Consider the following 16,774-nt stretch of genomic DNA (forward strand, 5'->3'; position numbering starts at 1 on the left):
TTTTCATTTTGAATAAACTATTTCTTTAAGGGGTTGGCTGATCTGGAGAAAAACAAATAGTTTTTCTGAGTTTGAAACTGCAACACCCATAAGAAGTAAAGCGCACAAACAATTATGTGACTTCTAATAGCTGTTTTCAACACTATTTATGATGCTTTTCTTATTTCCATTGTACAGGGATGAGCTCTTCGTGACTGAAGGAGGGGCGAGGCAATCAGCAGTTAAAATCCTAATTGTTATTACTGATGGTAGATCAAATGATGAACCTCATCTCAGAGGTGCTGTTGAAAAGGCAGAAAAGAAGAATATTATCCGATTTGCTATTTGCGTAAGAGCCACGTTTTCTTCGACTCAAGGCCTTCGAGCATCAAAAGGGATGCAAAAACTAAAACACAAAAAGAAGAATTAACGTAGTCCTCCAAATAGTGTGTCCAAGTTGTCAACAAGTCACTCTTTTGAGTCAGTTTTTTTTTCATTTAATTAGTTGATTCAGTTCATAAAACATGTATTGACTACTTTTATTATATTTTCATTGTGTTTTTGTCTTTTTTTTTTTAGTTTGAAAGTTCTAGTCCTCATTCATATACAGTGCACTGCATGAAAAGGCACTTTTCCGGACTGTTCACGTCAGCGCACAAACCTGTAAACGGCACGTTTCCGGCAGTTTCCGTATGTGCCCTGGCGTTTCTGACTTCTGGACACGGACAGAAACTGACTCTTTTGTGCTCGGTGATAAACCCCCAGACACAGACAGAAATGTTGACGCACTTACCGGTAAATCCATTTATCGTCCTGTTCACAAGCAGTTAAATCTCCGTAAATGGCCAATCACATATCTCAGTAAACGTCTGAAAATTACCGTGCACTTAATGTATTTTAAATGCTAACTGGCCTTCTACACAAAAATGCGTCATATGCGCTCATAAAAACTGTACAGAAAGCCACAAACACAGCAAAGTGTCAACAAAACAATTTTATTTTTCAGCAAATGCAGGACTGCAAACATTTAACTGGACTGCAAATATTATTCAACAAGCGCAACAGGACTGCAACATTTAACTAATCATTTAGATTGAGAAAAAGATTTTAAAAACACAGACACTTCAAGAAAATCATTAAACTGATTAAACAATCAAATATGTTTAAAAAGAAACAAAAAATGTATACTAATAAAAAACAAACACAATAATGAATACACTTGCAATGGACACTGCAATGTCAGGGCAGTGATTACCGCTCCAATCTCAGACAGTCACACACACATATTCTACAACTCTAATGGCACCATCAGGACCATGCCATATTTTTTCATTTAATTCAGCCCTTCAGAAGCTACAGAAGATACTGTTATGCTCATAAATGTACATATCCCTAGCAGAATATGCAATAATTTTAACAAAATAAGAGGGATCATAAACATTGCATGCTATTTTTATTTTGTACTGTCCTGAATAAGCAATTTTACATAACAGATATTTACTAGTGCTGTCAATCGATTAAAATTTTTTTACTAATTAATCACACATTTTTCTGAAATTAATCGCGATTAATCCCACCTAACAGTAAAGTTTTTCAATATACTTTTATATTGGATTAATTTCACATTCAATCTTCAAATTAATGTACAAACAACATAAAGACAGCATATATTTTTTTTATATTTGTTTAATGGCATCTTTTTTATGACTGAAGACCAGTATCAATGATACCAATACTGATTTCTCTTTAAAATTGCCCTCCCCCAATATTTAACCATTGACTATAGCCATTCAACATTACAGTATAATTGAGAGCTATCAATTTGAATTTTTCTTAGACTTAAAAATTACTTCTAATTTAAGTGAACTTTAAAAAATCTTCACATAAATCCATTATTATAAATGTAATATTTACCTGTGCCCTTCAGCAGAAATTTGTTTTTATTTGTTTATATTTATTGTTATATATGCTTATTTCCCCTCTCAATTCGTGTATGGCTTTACCTAATTAACGTTCTCTATAATTATGCTAGTATTGAATAATTATGCTAGCGCATAGAAAAGTGCAAAAACTGTAAACACCTGACAATTATGCCAATAAAGTTTAGACTTTATGATGGTATTTACACTGGTATTTGACGATAAATTAGCGTGCAGTGTTTTCATTTACAAATGAAACTATGCGAATGATTCATTCATCAATGAAACACTATAGTATTTATAATTATATTCTATTAATTAGCCGAAATATATGTTAAATTCAACCTTTAAACTGCACTTCCAGTAAAAATTCCCATAAGTCATATAGCATAATCAAAGCTTTATTGGCATGTCCAGCATTTACAGTAGGCTATTATTTACAAAACTATTCAGAACGTTAAGTAAAGAGATCGAAATGAAAGAGAAAAAATCATATACATAACAATGAATATAAAAATATAACCAATAATTTTAATAATAGTATACAAATATTATGGAAAAAAGATGGATTTACAAGACTAAGGGATGGATAAAAATGTTTTCTTGTAGGCCTATTTTATTTTATGTGCTTTATGTAACATTCATTCATGATAAACTTCTTTTGAATTCTGTCTATATCATGTGCAGTACAGTTCGGTAGCTTAGGCCTATGGTTAATATAATAATTTAATAATGTAATAATTTCTATAATAATTAACATTATAAATTCTTAGTTAAAAAACAACTATTAACAAATCCATCTCTGATACTCCCAGGTTGCTATGGTCACGCAGGTTTGTTTATGCATTAAACTCTTGGCCACGAGAAGAATATGTTGTTCCCTCAACATAGGATCTCGAGGCCATGGCATAAGTATGTCGTTACCTTGACAAAGCAATCTCGTGGCCACAACATTTTATCACGTTCCCACGAGTTAATATGATGTGGCCACAACAAAACTGAGTGAACTTAAGATGTCCCCTCCAAGTCACCGTACATATGTACATAGGAAGGGGTAAAGAATAAGCATATTTGGCCTGCTGTCCTCTGGGAATGGAGGTGAGAAAAGGGGCAATATATAGACTTACTCTGATGTTAACTGGTTGGATTATCTGAAAATGTTTCTCTCAAACTTTAAAATAAACTTAATTAAGAATAGGAAAAAAATCAAAGCTAGTCAAAGTGCTATCTTGCAGATTTAGTAACTGAATAAAATATAAGATAACCTGGGCAATTGAATGGTATTTAAAAATTATTTCTGTGTGCAAATTACCTGATTGATGACTGTTCTTTGAAGAGCAGCAGTTTTCCAGAAGAATGGCAGCATTTGGCTGACCTAAAACATATATATATTATACATTAAATCACATCATAATAAAACAAAATACATTGTAGATTTTGACACTTAAACTAGAACACTGGCATGAACAAAAGGAGTGAAATTTACGCTACACTTTGGAAATTATGATATATTAACAAATTATGTTGCTAAGATGCACCATTTCTCCTCAGAGGGAGTCTCAGGTGATTCCAAAGTCAGCTGCAGTCAGTGTTTGGAGCCTCTGAAAACAGTTTAGGAGAATGTGTCTGCAGATTTGTCAATGGGGAATATGTTAACAACTTAAGCACGCTAGATAAACTAACGTCAATTAATACACATGTACATTTTACCAATAGCTAAATTTTTTAAACTTTTTAAATTAACGTAGAAGTTGCTAATTACCAGTTAACGTTAGCAGCTTACCAAGATAGCTAACGTTAGATTAATTTTACAACATAAACCCACTCAAATATATACATTAAAACACTTTGTTATGTTTTGGTAAATAGACTATTTAAAACATTTCTGTAAATTCTCCATTACTTTCTTCTGACAACGTTAAATCTCTCTGAAAACACTCGACGGCTGTCACCTCGCGCTGACTGAAGGCAGCTGAAGCGGGAACAAACGGCTCGAAACAGCACCGGGCTAGAAATACAGTTAGAAAGAAATGATATAACATGTTATGTCTGATAAACATGTTATTTAAATGGTTTTATGTATGCATACTAACCTTCGTCTGAGGTAAATCTCTCAGAAAATCAGCGCGCGCAGCAACGGAGCAGCTGAAGCTAGAATAAACGGCTCGAAACAATGTCATACTAGAAATACAATTTAAAAATATTACAACATCGAACAACTTTAATGTTATGTTCTTGTTATGTTATGTTATGTTATGTAAACATGTTATTTAAAATCGTTTTGTATATTCACACTTACCTTCGTCTGAGGTAAATCTCTCATAAAATACCGCACGCCATCAGCGCACGCACAAAAACTGCAGTCAGTGAGGCAGTGGGGGAGGAGTAAGAACAGTGATGCTCGGAGTCGATTCCAAAAAGATTTGATTCATGGCCGTCAAGGATTTCGAGTCTTGGGTGATTCAGCTCCAAATACAAGGCTTGAAATGTCCGTGCATGATATTACTGTGTTCATTACCTCGATTACCAAACTATAACAAACCCTGAGATACAACACTACCCGTGAATTTGTCGATTTTTTATTAATCTCACTCAAATTTTGCGATTATGTTAATCAAAAGACTCATTTAGATTAATTCAATTCGGATTAATTTAAACTTGCCTACAGGTTAAAAAATGACTGGTCAATTAATTTTTAACTGATAAACACCCCAAAAAACATGACAGTGCTTGCTCCTTATGACAATGAACCATGGTACATTAAAAAAAACATGGTTATTGTAGTTAAAATCGTGTATTCCTAAAACTGTGGTTATACAAATATGGCAATCAATCTGCCAAAAAAGATAAATACACTTTTACTATAATAAAACCATGGGTTATTTTCATATGGGCTGGTATACTGGAAATCTCTGAATGTGTTTAGTGTGTGCAATCAGAAACATCCTGTATCCGAAAATCTCAGCACACTTGCCTAGGAAATTTTCTTACATGGGTTGTACACCTTAAGTTTCACTGAAATTTCCAGTGTCCGATTTATCCCAGAAATTAGTCTTTTCACGCAGTGGTGACTACTACAGTGTTTACAATTTCAGAGAATAATGATGACAAAAAGGTTGTCTTTGCATGAACTTATCAGTCAAAAAAGTGAGGATTCTTTACCTTTATCTTTGCAATAAACGATATAATAGAACTAAAAATTATTAATGTTCCAAAATGACCTGTCTAGTCTTTTAAATTCCCAAAGATTGGTGAAGCTTTTGATGATGCCCGCACAAAGCAGCAGTTACATGTTATTGCATCTGCTCCTGTTGCTGAACACGTGTTTAATGTGACTGACTTTGACGCATTGGACAGCATCCGTGAACAACTGGAAGAAAACATCGCTATAGAAGGTAAATTTACAAATAAGGGCAAAGAACACGATAAAGGTGTAGATGAGGGAAACAATGAAAATGGAATTGACAGTCAGTGTTGCATGAGTGCTGAATAGGGGTTGAAAGACTTCTGATTTTTTAAAGTCAACTTTTATGTGATGAAAGTCGAGTCGAAGTCGACTAGTCGCTGATGACATCATTAATGAACAAATAAGTCTGGAGCTGTGACAAATACCTTGTGCACAGCTATGGCATATGACACAACGCTGCCCACATGGCTATTGCTCCTATAACAACTTATTTTTATCTTTGGGTCATTATATTTTTCACAGATTTCTGTTCGTTCTAAATCAGATACAGATAAAGTAGCACAGTAAAGATTACATTCATATGAATGCATTAGTGAGAGTGATTGCGTGTGAATTAATTCTACATGTCAGCGTCTCTCTACTAGTACTGAAGCTGTGGGATTTAGTTATTAAGAAATATATGCTTGAACTTTTCAGTTTCTAAGCTATTTTATTGAGATATCACAGAACAGTGTTGACAATACATTTCCGTGCTGAATGATTCTGTGCGCGCGCGATCTGCGCGAGATGTACGCGCTACTGTCCTATGTGTGTGTGTTACAGTGCAGTAGCACATTAGATTAGAACGGTGATTAACTTACCTGTAAAATAAGATGTTTAAAACGTGCATTCCCCCGTTCAATTTCAGTAATATAATCATTATAATAATGTCTTGGGGAGCGCTTTCAGAGTATGCATTTATTTGTAATTTTAACTGTTTGGAAACGGAGCATAAATGTGGAAGTCCTTCACAGATTTCTTATCATGTTGCGCCCCCTATAGGACCAGTGACTAGTCAACATCAAGCTTAAAGCATCATGGCAGAACATTGAAGTTGACTAGTTGATTAGTCGGTGCAACCCCTAGTGCTGAACAAAAAAACTTAATCTTTGACATTTGCTCACTATGGTCAAATCACAGCCATGCTGAAATTGTAACAATGGTATGTGAAATTGATTATGGTATGATCTTAGATCATATTCACTTCTTTTAAATACTTTTTTTCCCATATATTCTTTCAGGTGTCCAGTCCACTGGCGATTCTGCCACAATGGAGTTTGCTCAGGATGGATTTACTGCAGTGTTTACATCCAATGTAACTCAATTTGCAAGTATTTGAAAAATATTTTTTTATTAGGCATTTTTTTATTGGTCAACTGTTAACAGTTAATGGTAGACAATATCAAAATGATACAACAACAAACTCCTTAAACTAAGAAAATCCTTAGTTATAACTAGGGGTGACCCCGAATTGTCGAAGATTTGATGCTTCTATAGGAGGAGCCCGATTCGACTACCAATCTCACAGTCGAATATTCACGGGGTGTTATGATCATGCTATTTTGGCTATATGGGGGTGCTCAAATGTTTGATTGCACATAGAACTACTGGTTTTCTCCCAATATGTTAATATATAGCCTATTAACCCTTTAGGCGCCAGGGTTTTTTGGAAAAATGCTGGATTTTGACATCAAGATTTCAAAATCTTGTGGCTTGAAAGGGCTTAAAGATAGTGTAACGGGGCTGACAAGACGTGAGACGTGCAGATCCATGTGCAAGCTTTTATTAAAGCAGAAGAGGTCAGAAACACAGGCAGGGTCGAACAATGGCAAACAGGTATAATGAGGGCAAGACAGAAGAGTAATCCAAAACGGGCGTGGTCGATAAGCGGCTAACAATATCCAGAGGGCTTAACAATGCAAAGGTCCAGGCAGGGGCAAACAGTATCCGAACAGGGCAAGACGAGAGAGGTAATCCGAAGTACACAGGCAATAATCAGAAGACGAGGAAACAGACAAGGCAAGACTAGGCTAAGGCTATCGAAGGGAAACAGGCTCCGTAGAGCAGCTATTGCTAAGAGAGTGATAAACTCATACAATACTCGGCAGCCAGAACGGAGTGAGATTGGGAGTTAAATAGTGAATGAGTGATATGAAACAGCTGTGTGCAATCAGTGCTGTGTGCAATCAGGGCTGTGTGCAATCAGTGCAATGAATGATGGGATATGTAGTCCGGGGTGATGTGCAACAGTGTGTAGTGTGAGAGTCAATGAAAATGGAAAGGGTGACCTCTGATGGCTAGCAGACGGAAGTTCATGGACCGGATATGTAACAGATAGAGATCTAATGTAAATTAGAAAAATGTTGGGCATGACCGAAAGTTTATGTGGGGTGTAAATATACTCATCTAATTTGCATATTATGACGTCGTCAGGGGGCGGCCCTCTTGAATGTCATAATATTCAGGAAATAATAGATATTGAATTGATGTTTGAACTTATTTGCATGTTTTTTTTTTAGTCTTTTTATCCTCATTCCAAATGATCAGAAAAGAGGAAACCAACAATAAAACAGGAGAAAAAAATTATTACTATATTACTATACTATATAGTAGTAAAACGCATGTGAACAGTAGCCTACTTTTTGATGAGTTCATCAGTAATATTCAGGAAGTAATAGATATTGACTGGTTGTTTGAACTTATTTGCATGTTTTTTTTGTCTTTTTATCCTCATTCCAAATGATCAGAAAAGAGGAAACCAACAATAAAACAGGAGAAAGTACTAAATTATTACTATACTATATAGTAGTAAAACGCATGTGAACAGTAGCCTACTTTTTGATCAGTTCATCAGTAATATTCAGGAAATAATAGATATTTCCCTGCCACTCCCATCCCCGTTGGGCAAAGGGTCGAAATAATCACTTGTTTGTGCTTCGTGAACACCATTTCGCTGCAAAGATGTACTGGGAGAAGCGCGATTATTAGACGACCGATCGTCATTTCCAAAAGGCAAATATTCCCCTTCAGAGTCAGAATCGGTGAATAACATTTGCAACACATCCTCATGGTACAACTTTTTATTAGCCATTTGGTGATTTTCTCTCACAAATCTCACAGCTTACCCACACGCTATAAACTGAACTGCTTCCGCATCAATAACAGATAGCTCACTTGCTCTGCTCTTTCCTCAAACACTTTGAATAGGAACATGACGTCATTTTGGTCTAGAATCGAAGTACTACATGTCTGCCATCTAGTGGTAGGGAATACAAATGAGATATTACACCATATTAGGAACTACAGTATATTTGATTAAGTATGACGTCTTGTCACAATTTTGTGACTTTGGCGCTAAGAGGGTTAAAATAATGCTGTAAATAAGAATCTGAAATGAAAGAAGCTTCAAATAAATATTTTAACGTGCGTAAATAAATCAAGTTTACTTTCAAGTTTCACTTTCCATAATCCGTGACCGACAGAGAAGCATCTTGGCGGCAGGGATTTAAAACTTTAACAAGACTCAAACTGACACAGACAGAGTGAAAGACTGGATTTTTTCAATCAGGTAGGATACAAGTGATATCAAAACATTTCGGCCAGTTTATATATATTGTGTATATATTATTTATCTCGTATAAGATGCATTTGGTTAAGTTGCGCTGCAGTAAAGCGCTTCATTGTAGTGATTATCTATTCAGCGCGCAGCTTGAGCAGGACAAACAATAATGCAGAATATTAATAACTATGACTGGGACTGTCATATACATAACAATTATAATGAGAACACTATTATAATAAAACGCGGTGAATTTTAAAGTTTAGTTGCTGTGTTTCTGCACGTTGTTGTGTGAAGAACGCGTCCACAAAAGGAGTTCATTCAGTGCCGCTCAAACACGTTCATGCATTCGGGGCATTTTGTGCAGATAGTGTCACGAATCCTGTTCATGAACTTCCGTCGGCTTGCCACCAGAGGTCACCCTCCCATTATATTGACTTTCACATTACACAGACTGTTGCATGTCACTCTGGATTACATTTCCCATCATCCATTGCACTGATTGCGCACAGCTGTAACCAATCACACACACACTATATTACACCCACTCAGATCCTTCTCAAACTGCCAAGTATTGTTTAGCGTATATCCCTCTCCTAGAGATAGCTACTTTATGGAGCCAGTTCTCTGCCTTAGTTGCTACTTCTAGTAAAAGTCTAGTCATAGTCTTGCCTTGCCTTGCCTTGCCTGTTTTCCCGTGTTCTGATTCTAGCCTGTCTATCTCGTTTCTGTATGATCTCTGCCTGCCCTGAAGTGTATCTGCTGTCTTGGATTACCCCTCTCGTCTCGCCCTGTTCAGATACTGTTTACCCCTCGCCTGGATCATCGTCTGTGTTTCGGATTTACCCTTTGGATTACCCTGTTTGGACATTGTTCGCCGGAGATTTACCACGCCCGTTCACTGGACTACTCTTGTGTCTTGCCCTCAATATACCTGTTTGCCATCGTCTGACCCTCGCCTGTTTTGACTATGTCTTAATAAAAGCATGCAAATGGATCTGCACGTCTCGTCTCGTTCGCCCCATAACAGATAGCATATAAGTCGTAATATTAACGTTATGTTGTATAAATAACGAAGCGTATTCTATATGAGATAAATGATGATTTAAATCCCATTGATTAAAAACTTGCTGCTTCATTCTACTGGTCATCTTCAGCACGCAGCTCAAAACAGAAATGAAGAACATTAATAACTGTCATATACTATTATATTATAATGAGAGCACTACTGTAAAAAATTTTGTGAATTCTTAGGGTTTCGCTGACGTTTAATGTTAACTATCTTCTAATCAAAACATAAAAAATGATTTACCCAGTTTGAATTAGATTGTGACACGGGAGTGGATTTTCAAACCTCTCCCGTCCCACTCCCACAAAAAAATCCTGTCCCGTCCCAATCCCACGAAAAATCTGTGGGAAAATCCTGTGCCGTCCCAATCCCAGAAGAATGACTCCCATTCCCTCCCACTCCCGTGTTGTGTTCTTTATTTGTCCGGAATCTGTCAGTTACAGTAAAAAAATACATTACAGATCACAGCATGCCCACTTTAGTTGAATAAAAATCCAAAATTTAGTTTTTTGTTATTTTATTGAACTGAAAGCCAGCTTAAACAATGCACAGTGTGCATTGCGCACACATTAAATTTCATGTAAATTATCCATGCTATCACACGTTTTCTATTTGAATTTTTTTTCATTTGAAAGTAGATGTTGTGTTCTTAAACAAAAGAGAGCAGGTCCGTTGACCGTGTTAACTCATTTGCCAACTTTTATTTCTCCCTCGCTCTTCATACAGTTCTTCCCTGTTCACATCTCCCCTTCTAACAACACATGAAACAGTAAGCCAATAACATGACTATTAATTAGCCCCCAAAATTACTTTTGAACTTAACCCCATCATTAATCACTAATAATTGAACTAGTGTTTTTTCCCATGCAACATTTAACTTTTTCCCTTCTTTTTTTAACCCTCTGCATGTGAAACTCAACTATAGCTCTCTGAAATGTATAAGTCTAGTCTCTTTGGTTGGATCACTGTCCTTCCTGATCGGGTTTTGTATACCCCGGGAGTTTGGACTGTTTGAGCTGTTGATGATTCCAGGGAGTGCTCCCCCTCTTCTGTTTTATCACCAGTTTTTGGGAAACTTTCAGCTCATGGTTCAATGTTCGGCATAGGAACAAGATGACATCTGTTCCTTCTGAGGATGCCTTGAGGGCTTTCCACTAAGTAAGAACGAGATGCTGAATCAGATGCTACCACGATACCCTCAGTCTTAGTGTCTGTGATCCAAACTCTCTGACCTGAGGAAAGGTGACTGAGTTGTCTTGCGCGGTGACGTGTGTTGTAACTTGCAGCCTGCTTCTCTCTTATTCTCTTTTCCTTTGCTGCTACAGTGGTGTAATCAGGGAGGCTCAGAATCAGAAGCGAGTGATGCTGTGGTATTGGTATTGTGCATAGCCTTCACCCCTTTAGGAGCTGAGCAGGGCTGTAGCCATTTGGCAGTGGTGTTGTTCTGTAAGCCAGCATTGCCAAATAGGGGTCCTTTGCTTTGCTGAGAAGATGTTTTACCATCTGAACATGACGCTCAGCTTCTCCATTGCTGTGAGCAAATTTCGGGCTGCTGGTGATGTGACTGAAGCCATAGTCTGCTGCGAAACTTGCAAACGTCTGGCTGGAAAATTGAGCTCCATTATCTGAGAAAAGGAACCCTGGAATTCCATGCTGTGCAAACATAGACTTCAAGTGTACTATTACATCATCTGATCTTGCAGGGGTTAATTTGGCAATCTCCACAATTCTGGAAAAATAGTCCATTACCAGTAAATAAGTGCTTCCATGTATGGAGCCTATCCCTTTAATAGAAGACCATCATGGACTGTGAGAACTGCTCTTTCAGGCCAGAATTTCCTTACCTCTCCTGTTATGTGGCTGAGGTCTGGCCATCCTTCCTGGCATCGCTCCATCACCTCAGAACAGGTGGGGTCCATTTTCATCTGTTCTCTGAGTTTTGCCAAATAGGTAGGGCTGGATGGCATGCACCCTACAACAGTCTCTACATAGATGTTTGTGTCTTCCATCAAGTTAGCATCAGAATTAAGTTCTCCCAGGCTGTTTGTTACTGGTGAACGAGACAATGTGTCAGCTGTCACCAACATCTTGCCAGATGTATGTGTGATGGTGTAATTGTACCTCATCAACCTCATGCGGAATCTCTGAATTCTTGGAGGAAATTCTGCTAGCTCTTGAATACCCAGCAGGCTCACCAGAGGTTTGTGGCCTTTCTCCAGATGGAAGTGATGTCCTATAAGGAAGCCTTTAAACCTTTCACATCCCCAGGTCAGAACCAAGGCCTCCTTTTGCCCCTGGGCGTACTGTTGCTCTGTGGGGGTAAGTGAACATGACGCATAAGCCACTGGTTTCCAAAGCTCCTCCTCTTTCAGTAGAAGAACTTCACCAAGACCGTATGATGATGCGTCAGCAGACAGTTTCAGTTCTTTGTTCGGGTTGTACAAAGCTAGTACAGGGGTGGATGAGAGCTCCAGTTTAAGTTCACTGAAGGCCTCTTGTTGGGCTTTACCCCAGCCCCAGTGGATTTTTTTGACAGAAGGTCCCTCAGTGCCCTGTCCTTCTCTGCAAGGCATGGTATGAATTTACCTAATTGGTTTACCATACCAAGGAAGCTGGGAATTCCGCTGATGGTGGATGGTTCTTTCATCTCCAGCACCGCTCTGGTCTGGATCAGGTCTCACCCCGCTCTCTGAAATTATATGACCTAGAAACTTGACCTCCTGTCTGCCCAACTCACACTTTTTCAATCCTGGCTAACACTGTGTGTAGTCTCTCATCATGCTGAGCCTGTGACTCACCCCAGATGAGCACATTGTCTGTATGGCACACAACACCAGACAGTCCTTCTAAGACCATTGACATGCGTCTCTGAAAATGCTCTGGTGCTGAAGCAATGCCAAACGGCAGCCTATTGAAAAAATAATCTTTCAAATGGGGTTATAAATGTTGTATATTTGGCTGATTGGTCCAACAGTGGAATCTGCCAGAACCCCATGTTTGCGTCCAATTTACTGAAGAGCTTGGCCCCACCCAGCAGTCTGAGAGACTGCTTTACAGAAGGCAAAATGTACTTCTCCTTACATACAGCCTCATTCAGTTTGGTGAGGTCAACGCAGATACGTACTGCCCCATTCTTCTTGGGCACCGGTACCATGCCCTAGCACCAGTCGGTTGGCTCCTCAAAGTTTGTTATGACTCCAAGCTGCTCCATGCGCTATAACTCCTTTTTAACCTTTCCCAACAAAGGAAGAGGAACTCTCCTAGGGGTTGCCAGGGAGAATGGAGTCACATTCAGTTTAAGCTTAATGGTGTAGGGCTGGCGTACCATACCTAGGCCTTGACACAACTTTGGGTACATTCTTTTGAGCATATTTGAATCCACACTGTCGAGCCGAGCTATAAGATTAAGCTTTAAAATTGCTGGCCGACCTAGAAGTGCTGTGTGCAGATCTTTAAGTACATACACATTTTCTTGCACAGTGAGCTCACCTTTGCTAAGTGACTCACGGGACATCCTAATAACAGAGAGTGGACTGCCACATGGCCCCAGTAATGGCTTGTCTGCATTCTCCAGAGTGAATGCCCCTTTCGTTATCTCTCTGAATGTAGACTCTGGAATGACTGTAACGTCAGCACCTGTGTCGATTTAAAATTTTACTTTATGGTGTCTAATGAACAGCTCCACAGCCCAAGCATCCTGGCCTGTCTCTACTGTGCCTAAAAACCAGGGCTCTGATGATTCATTGCACTCCTCTGCTTCAATAGCGTGCACTGTTTTGGCAGTTTTACACATCTTGCTGTAGTGCCCTTTTTTCCCCCCGCACGTGTGGCATGAAAAATCTTTGGCTGGGCACTGCCATTTTCCATGACCAGGTGTTTTTCCACATCTTTGACAGGGCCTTTTATAATTTTGGTTCAGGGTTGATGTTGATGCATTTTTGCAGCCACTGCATCAATTCAGTTCCACCTCTTGACTCACCTCTTAAGTCAGTCTGCTGTTTTTAATAACTTCTGATTGTCTTGCCATATTAATAGCTTTCTCAAGAGTAAGGTCTCTGTCCAGCTGCATCCGCTCAGATAGTGTACTGTCTCTTAGACCAATTACAAGTCTATCTCTGAGCAGTTCATCATGAAGAGCACCATAGTTACAGTTTTCTGCAAGAGCATACAGGGCTGTTATGAAATTATCGACTGGTTAATTTGGCTGCTGCACTCTTTGATTGAATCTTACTCGTTCGTAGATTACGTTCTTTTTGGGCATGAAAAATCTGTTGAATGTCTCTTTAACAGTTTCGTACTCCTGCCACTGCACTTTGGATAAAGGCTGTCCTCTTTATACATCATCTGACTCATCTCCCATGCAGTATATTTATGTTCACCTGATTAGCCTGCGAGCTGACATGTAAATTACTGGCCAGTCGAAATCTTTCAAACCGGTGTATCCATTTCTCCCACTCTTTAGGTTTTGAGAAATTTAATGACTCCAGAGGCTGAATCGTGATGGTGGCGCTCGGAGGCACGCTTACTCCCGGCTGGATTTGTTGCTGCGCCGCTGCGGGACCCACGTCATCCTCGCTCATGCTGCTCACTCAACTTCCGCTGACTTTTTTTTCTGCTCTCACTCTGTCGCCCCTCTATTATCGCTTTACTTCTGACACCATGTCATGTTCTGAAACAAAAGAGAGCAGGTTTATTGAACATGTTAACTCATTTACAAACTTTTATTTCTCCCCCTCTCTTCATACAGTTCTTCCCTGTTCTCTCCCTTAATTCCTCCCAGCCCCACTCTCTTAAAGAGCCCCATAACAAACACATAATAATCACACCAAAGTAGACATTTCACTCTCTATAAACAAATTTTTCATACATGGAGTTTCGAAGTTTCTCACTCTTCACATTACCGAGACGGCAGAAAGCGCATCCTGTTTGCTTTAATTATTTTACAGAAGTGCAACGTTTCTTTTGGTGTTCCGAGTGCACACAAACAAACATAGAGTCTTTACAGATTCGAAATATGTATTACTTTTATGTGTTCGACCAAAAATTATGGCATATTTTAAGCGTAAGTGAGCGCACCGGCGCCTCCATCTGTCCCGCTGTGAGCACGCTACTGTTCAGCTCCACACTCTGCACAGACACTTGAATAGCGCACATTTCTCTTAAGTTATTAGATTGAGTGTACATGTAAAGTTGTTACTACATACATCTTTCAGATAAAAAGCCATATTTGAGGTCAATAAATGATAGGTGAGCGTTTGGATGTCCTGCCCGATGTATACTATATTACCACATAGACCAGCCATTAACGATCTGTCCGTCACGGACTGTGTATGTCATTCACTTAACCAGCCACAAAAAAGCAAACAGGAGAAGAGCATAAAGAGACCCCTAACTAGAATTGAGTTCAAAATTAAAATATACAGTTTATAGTTTGTTTAAATAAAAGGTATATCTGTCTATAAATTTGGGTACGATTCCCGGTCCCGCCCACTCCCATTGACATTTTTTCCTGTCCCGTCCCAATCACGTGATAAATAGTGATTTTGTTTCCCATCCCGTGGGATTCCCGTGACCCGTGGGATTCCCGAAAAAATGTCAGCCTCTAGTTTGTATCTGCGAGGCGTCCGTTACACATTTTCCCAGTGTGTTAACGTCAGTAATTATGAGTGTCGAATGTCTGACTTGACTCTTGGTAATGTATTTTGCCCCGCCCCCAAAACATATGATTAGACTATCAGTTTTAGGGAATCAGAAAATTCCGATTTGACTATGAAAATCCTTAGCCAAGGACACCCCTAGTTATAACTGTAAACAAATTATCACTAAGAGTTTCCTTAGTTTAAGGCAACCAGACATCATGTTGAAAAGTGGTGTAGAGGGAAGGAAAACAAACAGATTCAAACCTCTTTATTCAGGAAAGCCTGATCATGAGTTCTGTGGGAGCTTTCCAGGGGAAGGGTGGATATCAGGAACACTATCAACATGGCCGTTCATCAGACTTCCAAGTGGGAAGCGAGCAAGATAGTTACTTTGGTGAGACATACATCAAACTGGCCTTACATTTATTGTGGGTAGATACAATTTAAATTTAAAATCTAAGGGCTTCCAAACCCTTATAACTTTATTTTATCTGTGAAACACAGAAAACATTCTGAGTAAATTCTGAGTTCAATATTTCCACATATAATGAAAGCATGTTGTGACTGATGGTTCTGTGAGGGTAAGTAATGATGGCTGTATTATATATTTTTGAATGCATCAGGTTATTCAATGACAATAGCAACACGATCTAAAAAAAAACTTGTGATTTTGGGAGCACCAAGATACAGGCATAAAGGACAAGTGAGGATTTCAATAATTGGAAATAATGCAACTAATCTGCTGGTGGATTCACCCAAGGTACATTTAAATATTTAACCAAATACAGTATATGTTATTCTCTACATGTAACATTCTCTTATGTAATATTTTCTGCTATTGGACACCAGAAACAACCACTTGGAAATACTTGTGAATATACACATTGTCACGAATTCGGTCCATGGACTTCCGTTTATTCACCACCAGAGGTCACCCTTTGCTTTACATTGACTCTCGCACAACACAAACTGTTGCATAGCACCCCGGACTACATATCCCATCATTCATTGCTCGGTTTGCACACTGCACTGATTGCAATCATTGCACACAGCTGTTTCTTATCACCTCACTCACTATATAACACCCACTCAAACCACCATTCTCTGCTGAGTATTGTTTTGCCCGTACCCCTTTCCTAGTCTCTGTGTTTTCCTTGTTTTGCCTTGTCTTGCCTGTTTTCGCGGTTTCTGATCTTTGCCTGTTTTCTTGGATTTTTCCCTCTCGTCTTGCCCCTGTGATTCTGTCTGCCGATCGGTGACCTATGCTAGCCCTGGGACTATTCTTGTGTTTTGCCCGCCATATACCTGTTTGCCATTGTTCGACCCTGCCTGTTATACCACGTCTCTTTAAATAAAGCTTGCAGATGGATCCACACGTCTCAC

At 38.8% G+C, this 16,774-nt stretch overlaps 1 protein-coding gene across 1 annotated transcript in view; it reads left to right on the top strand.

The window, feature by feature from the left end:
• Window positions 1-16,774, top strand: part of LOC107571762 (integrin alpha-X-like) — a 34,165-nt gene that overhangs the window by 4,299 nt on the left and 13,092 nt on the right. The window contains exons 8-12 of the mRNA XM_016258123.1: window positions 178-328; window positions 5,146-5,293; window positions 6,366-6,439; window positions 15,668-15,785; window positions 16,015-16,151. Of these exons, the coding sequence (XP_016113609.1) occupies window positions 178-328; window positions 5,146-5,293; window positions 6,366-6,439; window positions 15,668-15,785; window positions 16,015-16,151 (628 nt within the window). The remainder of the gene's footprint in view (window positions 1-177; window positions 329-5,145; window positions 5,294-6,365; window positions 6,440-15,667; window positions 15,786-16,014; window positions 16,152-16,774) is intronic.

Source organism: Sinocyclocheilus grahami, unplaced genomic scaffold (assembly GCF_001515645.1).
Source record: "Sinocyclocheilus grahami isolate Dianchi unplaced genomic scaffold, SAMN03320097.WGS_v1.1 scaffold1648.1, whole genome shotgun sequence".
Classification (NCBI taxonomy): domain Eukaryota; kingdom Metazoa; phylum Chordata; class Actinopteri; order Cypriniformes; family Cyprinidae; genus Sinocyclocheilus; species Sinocyclocheilus grahami.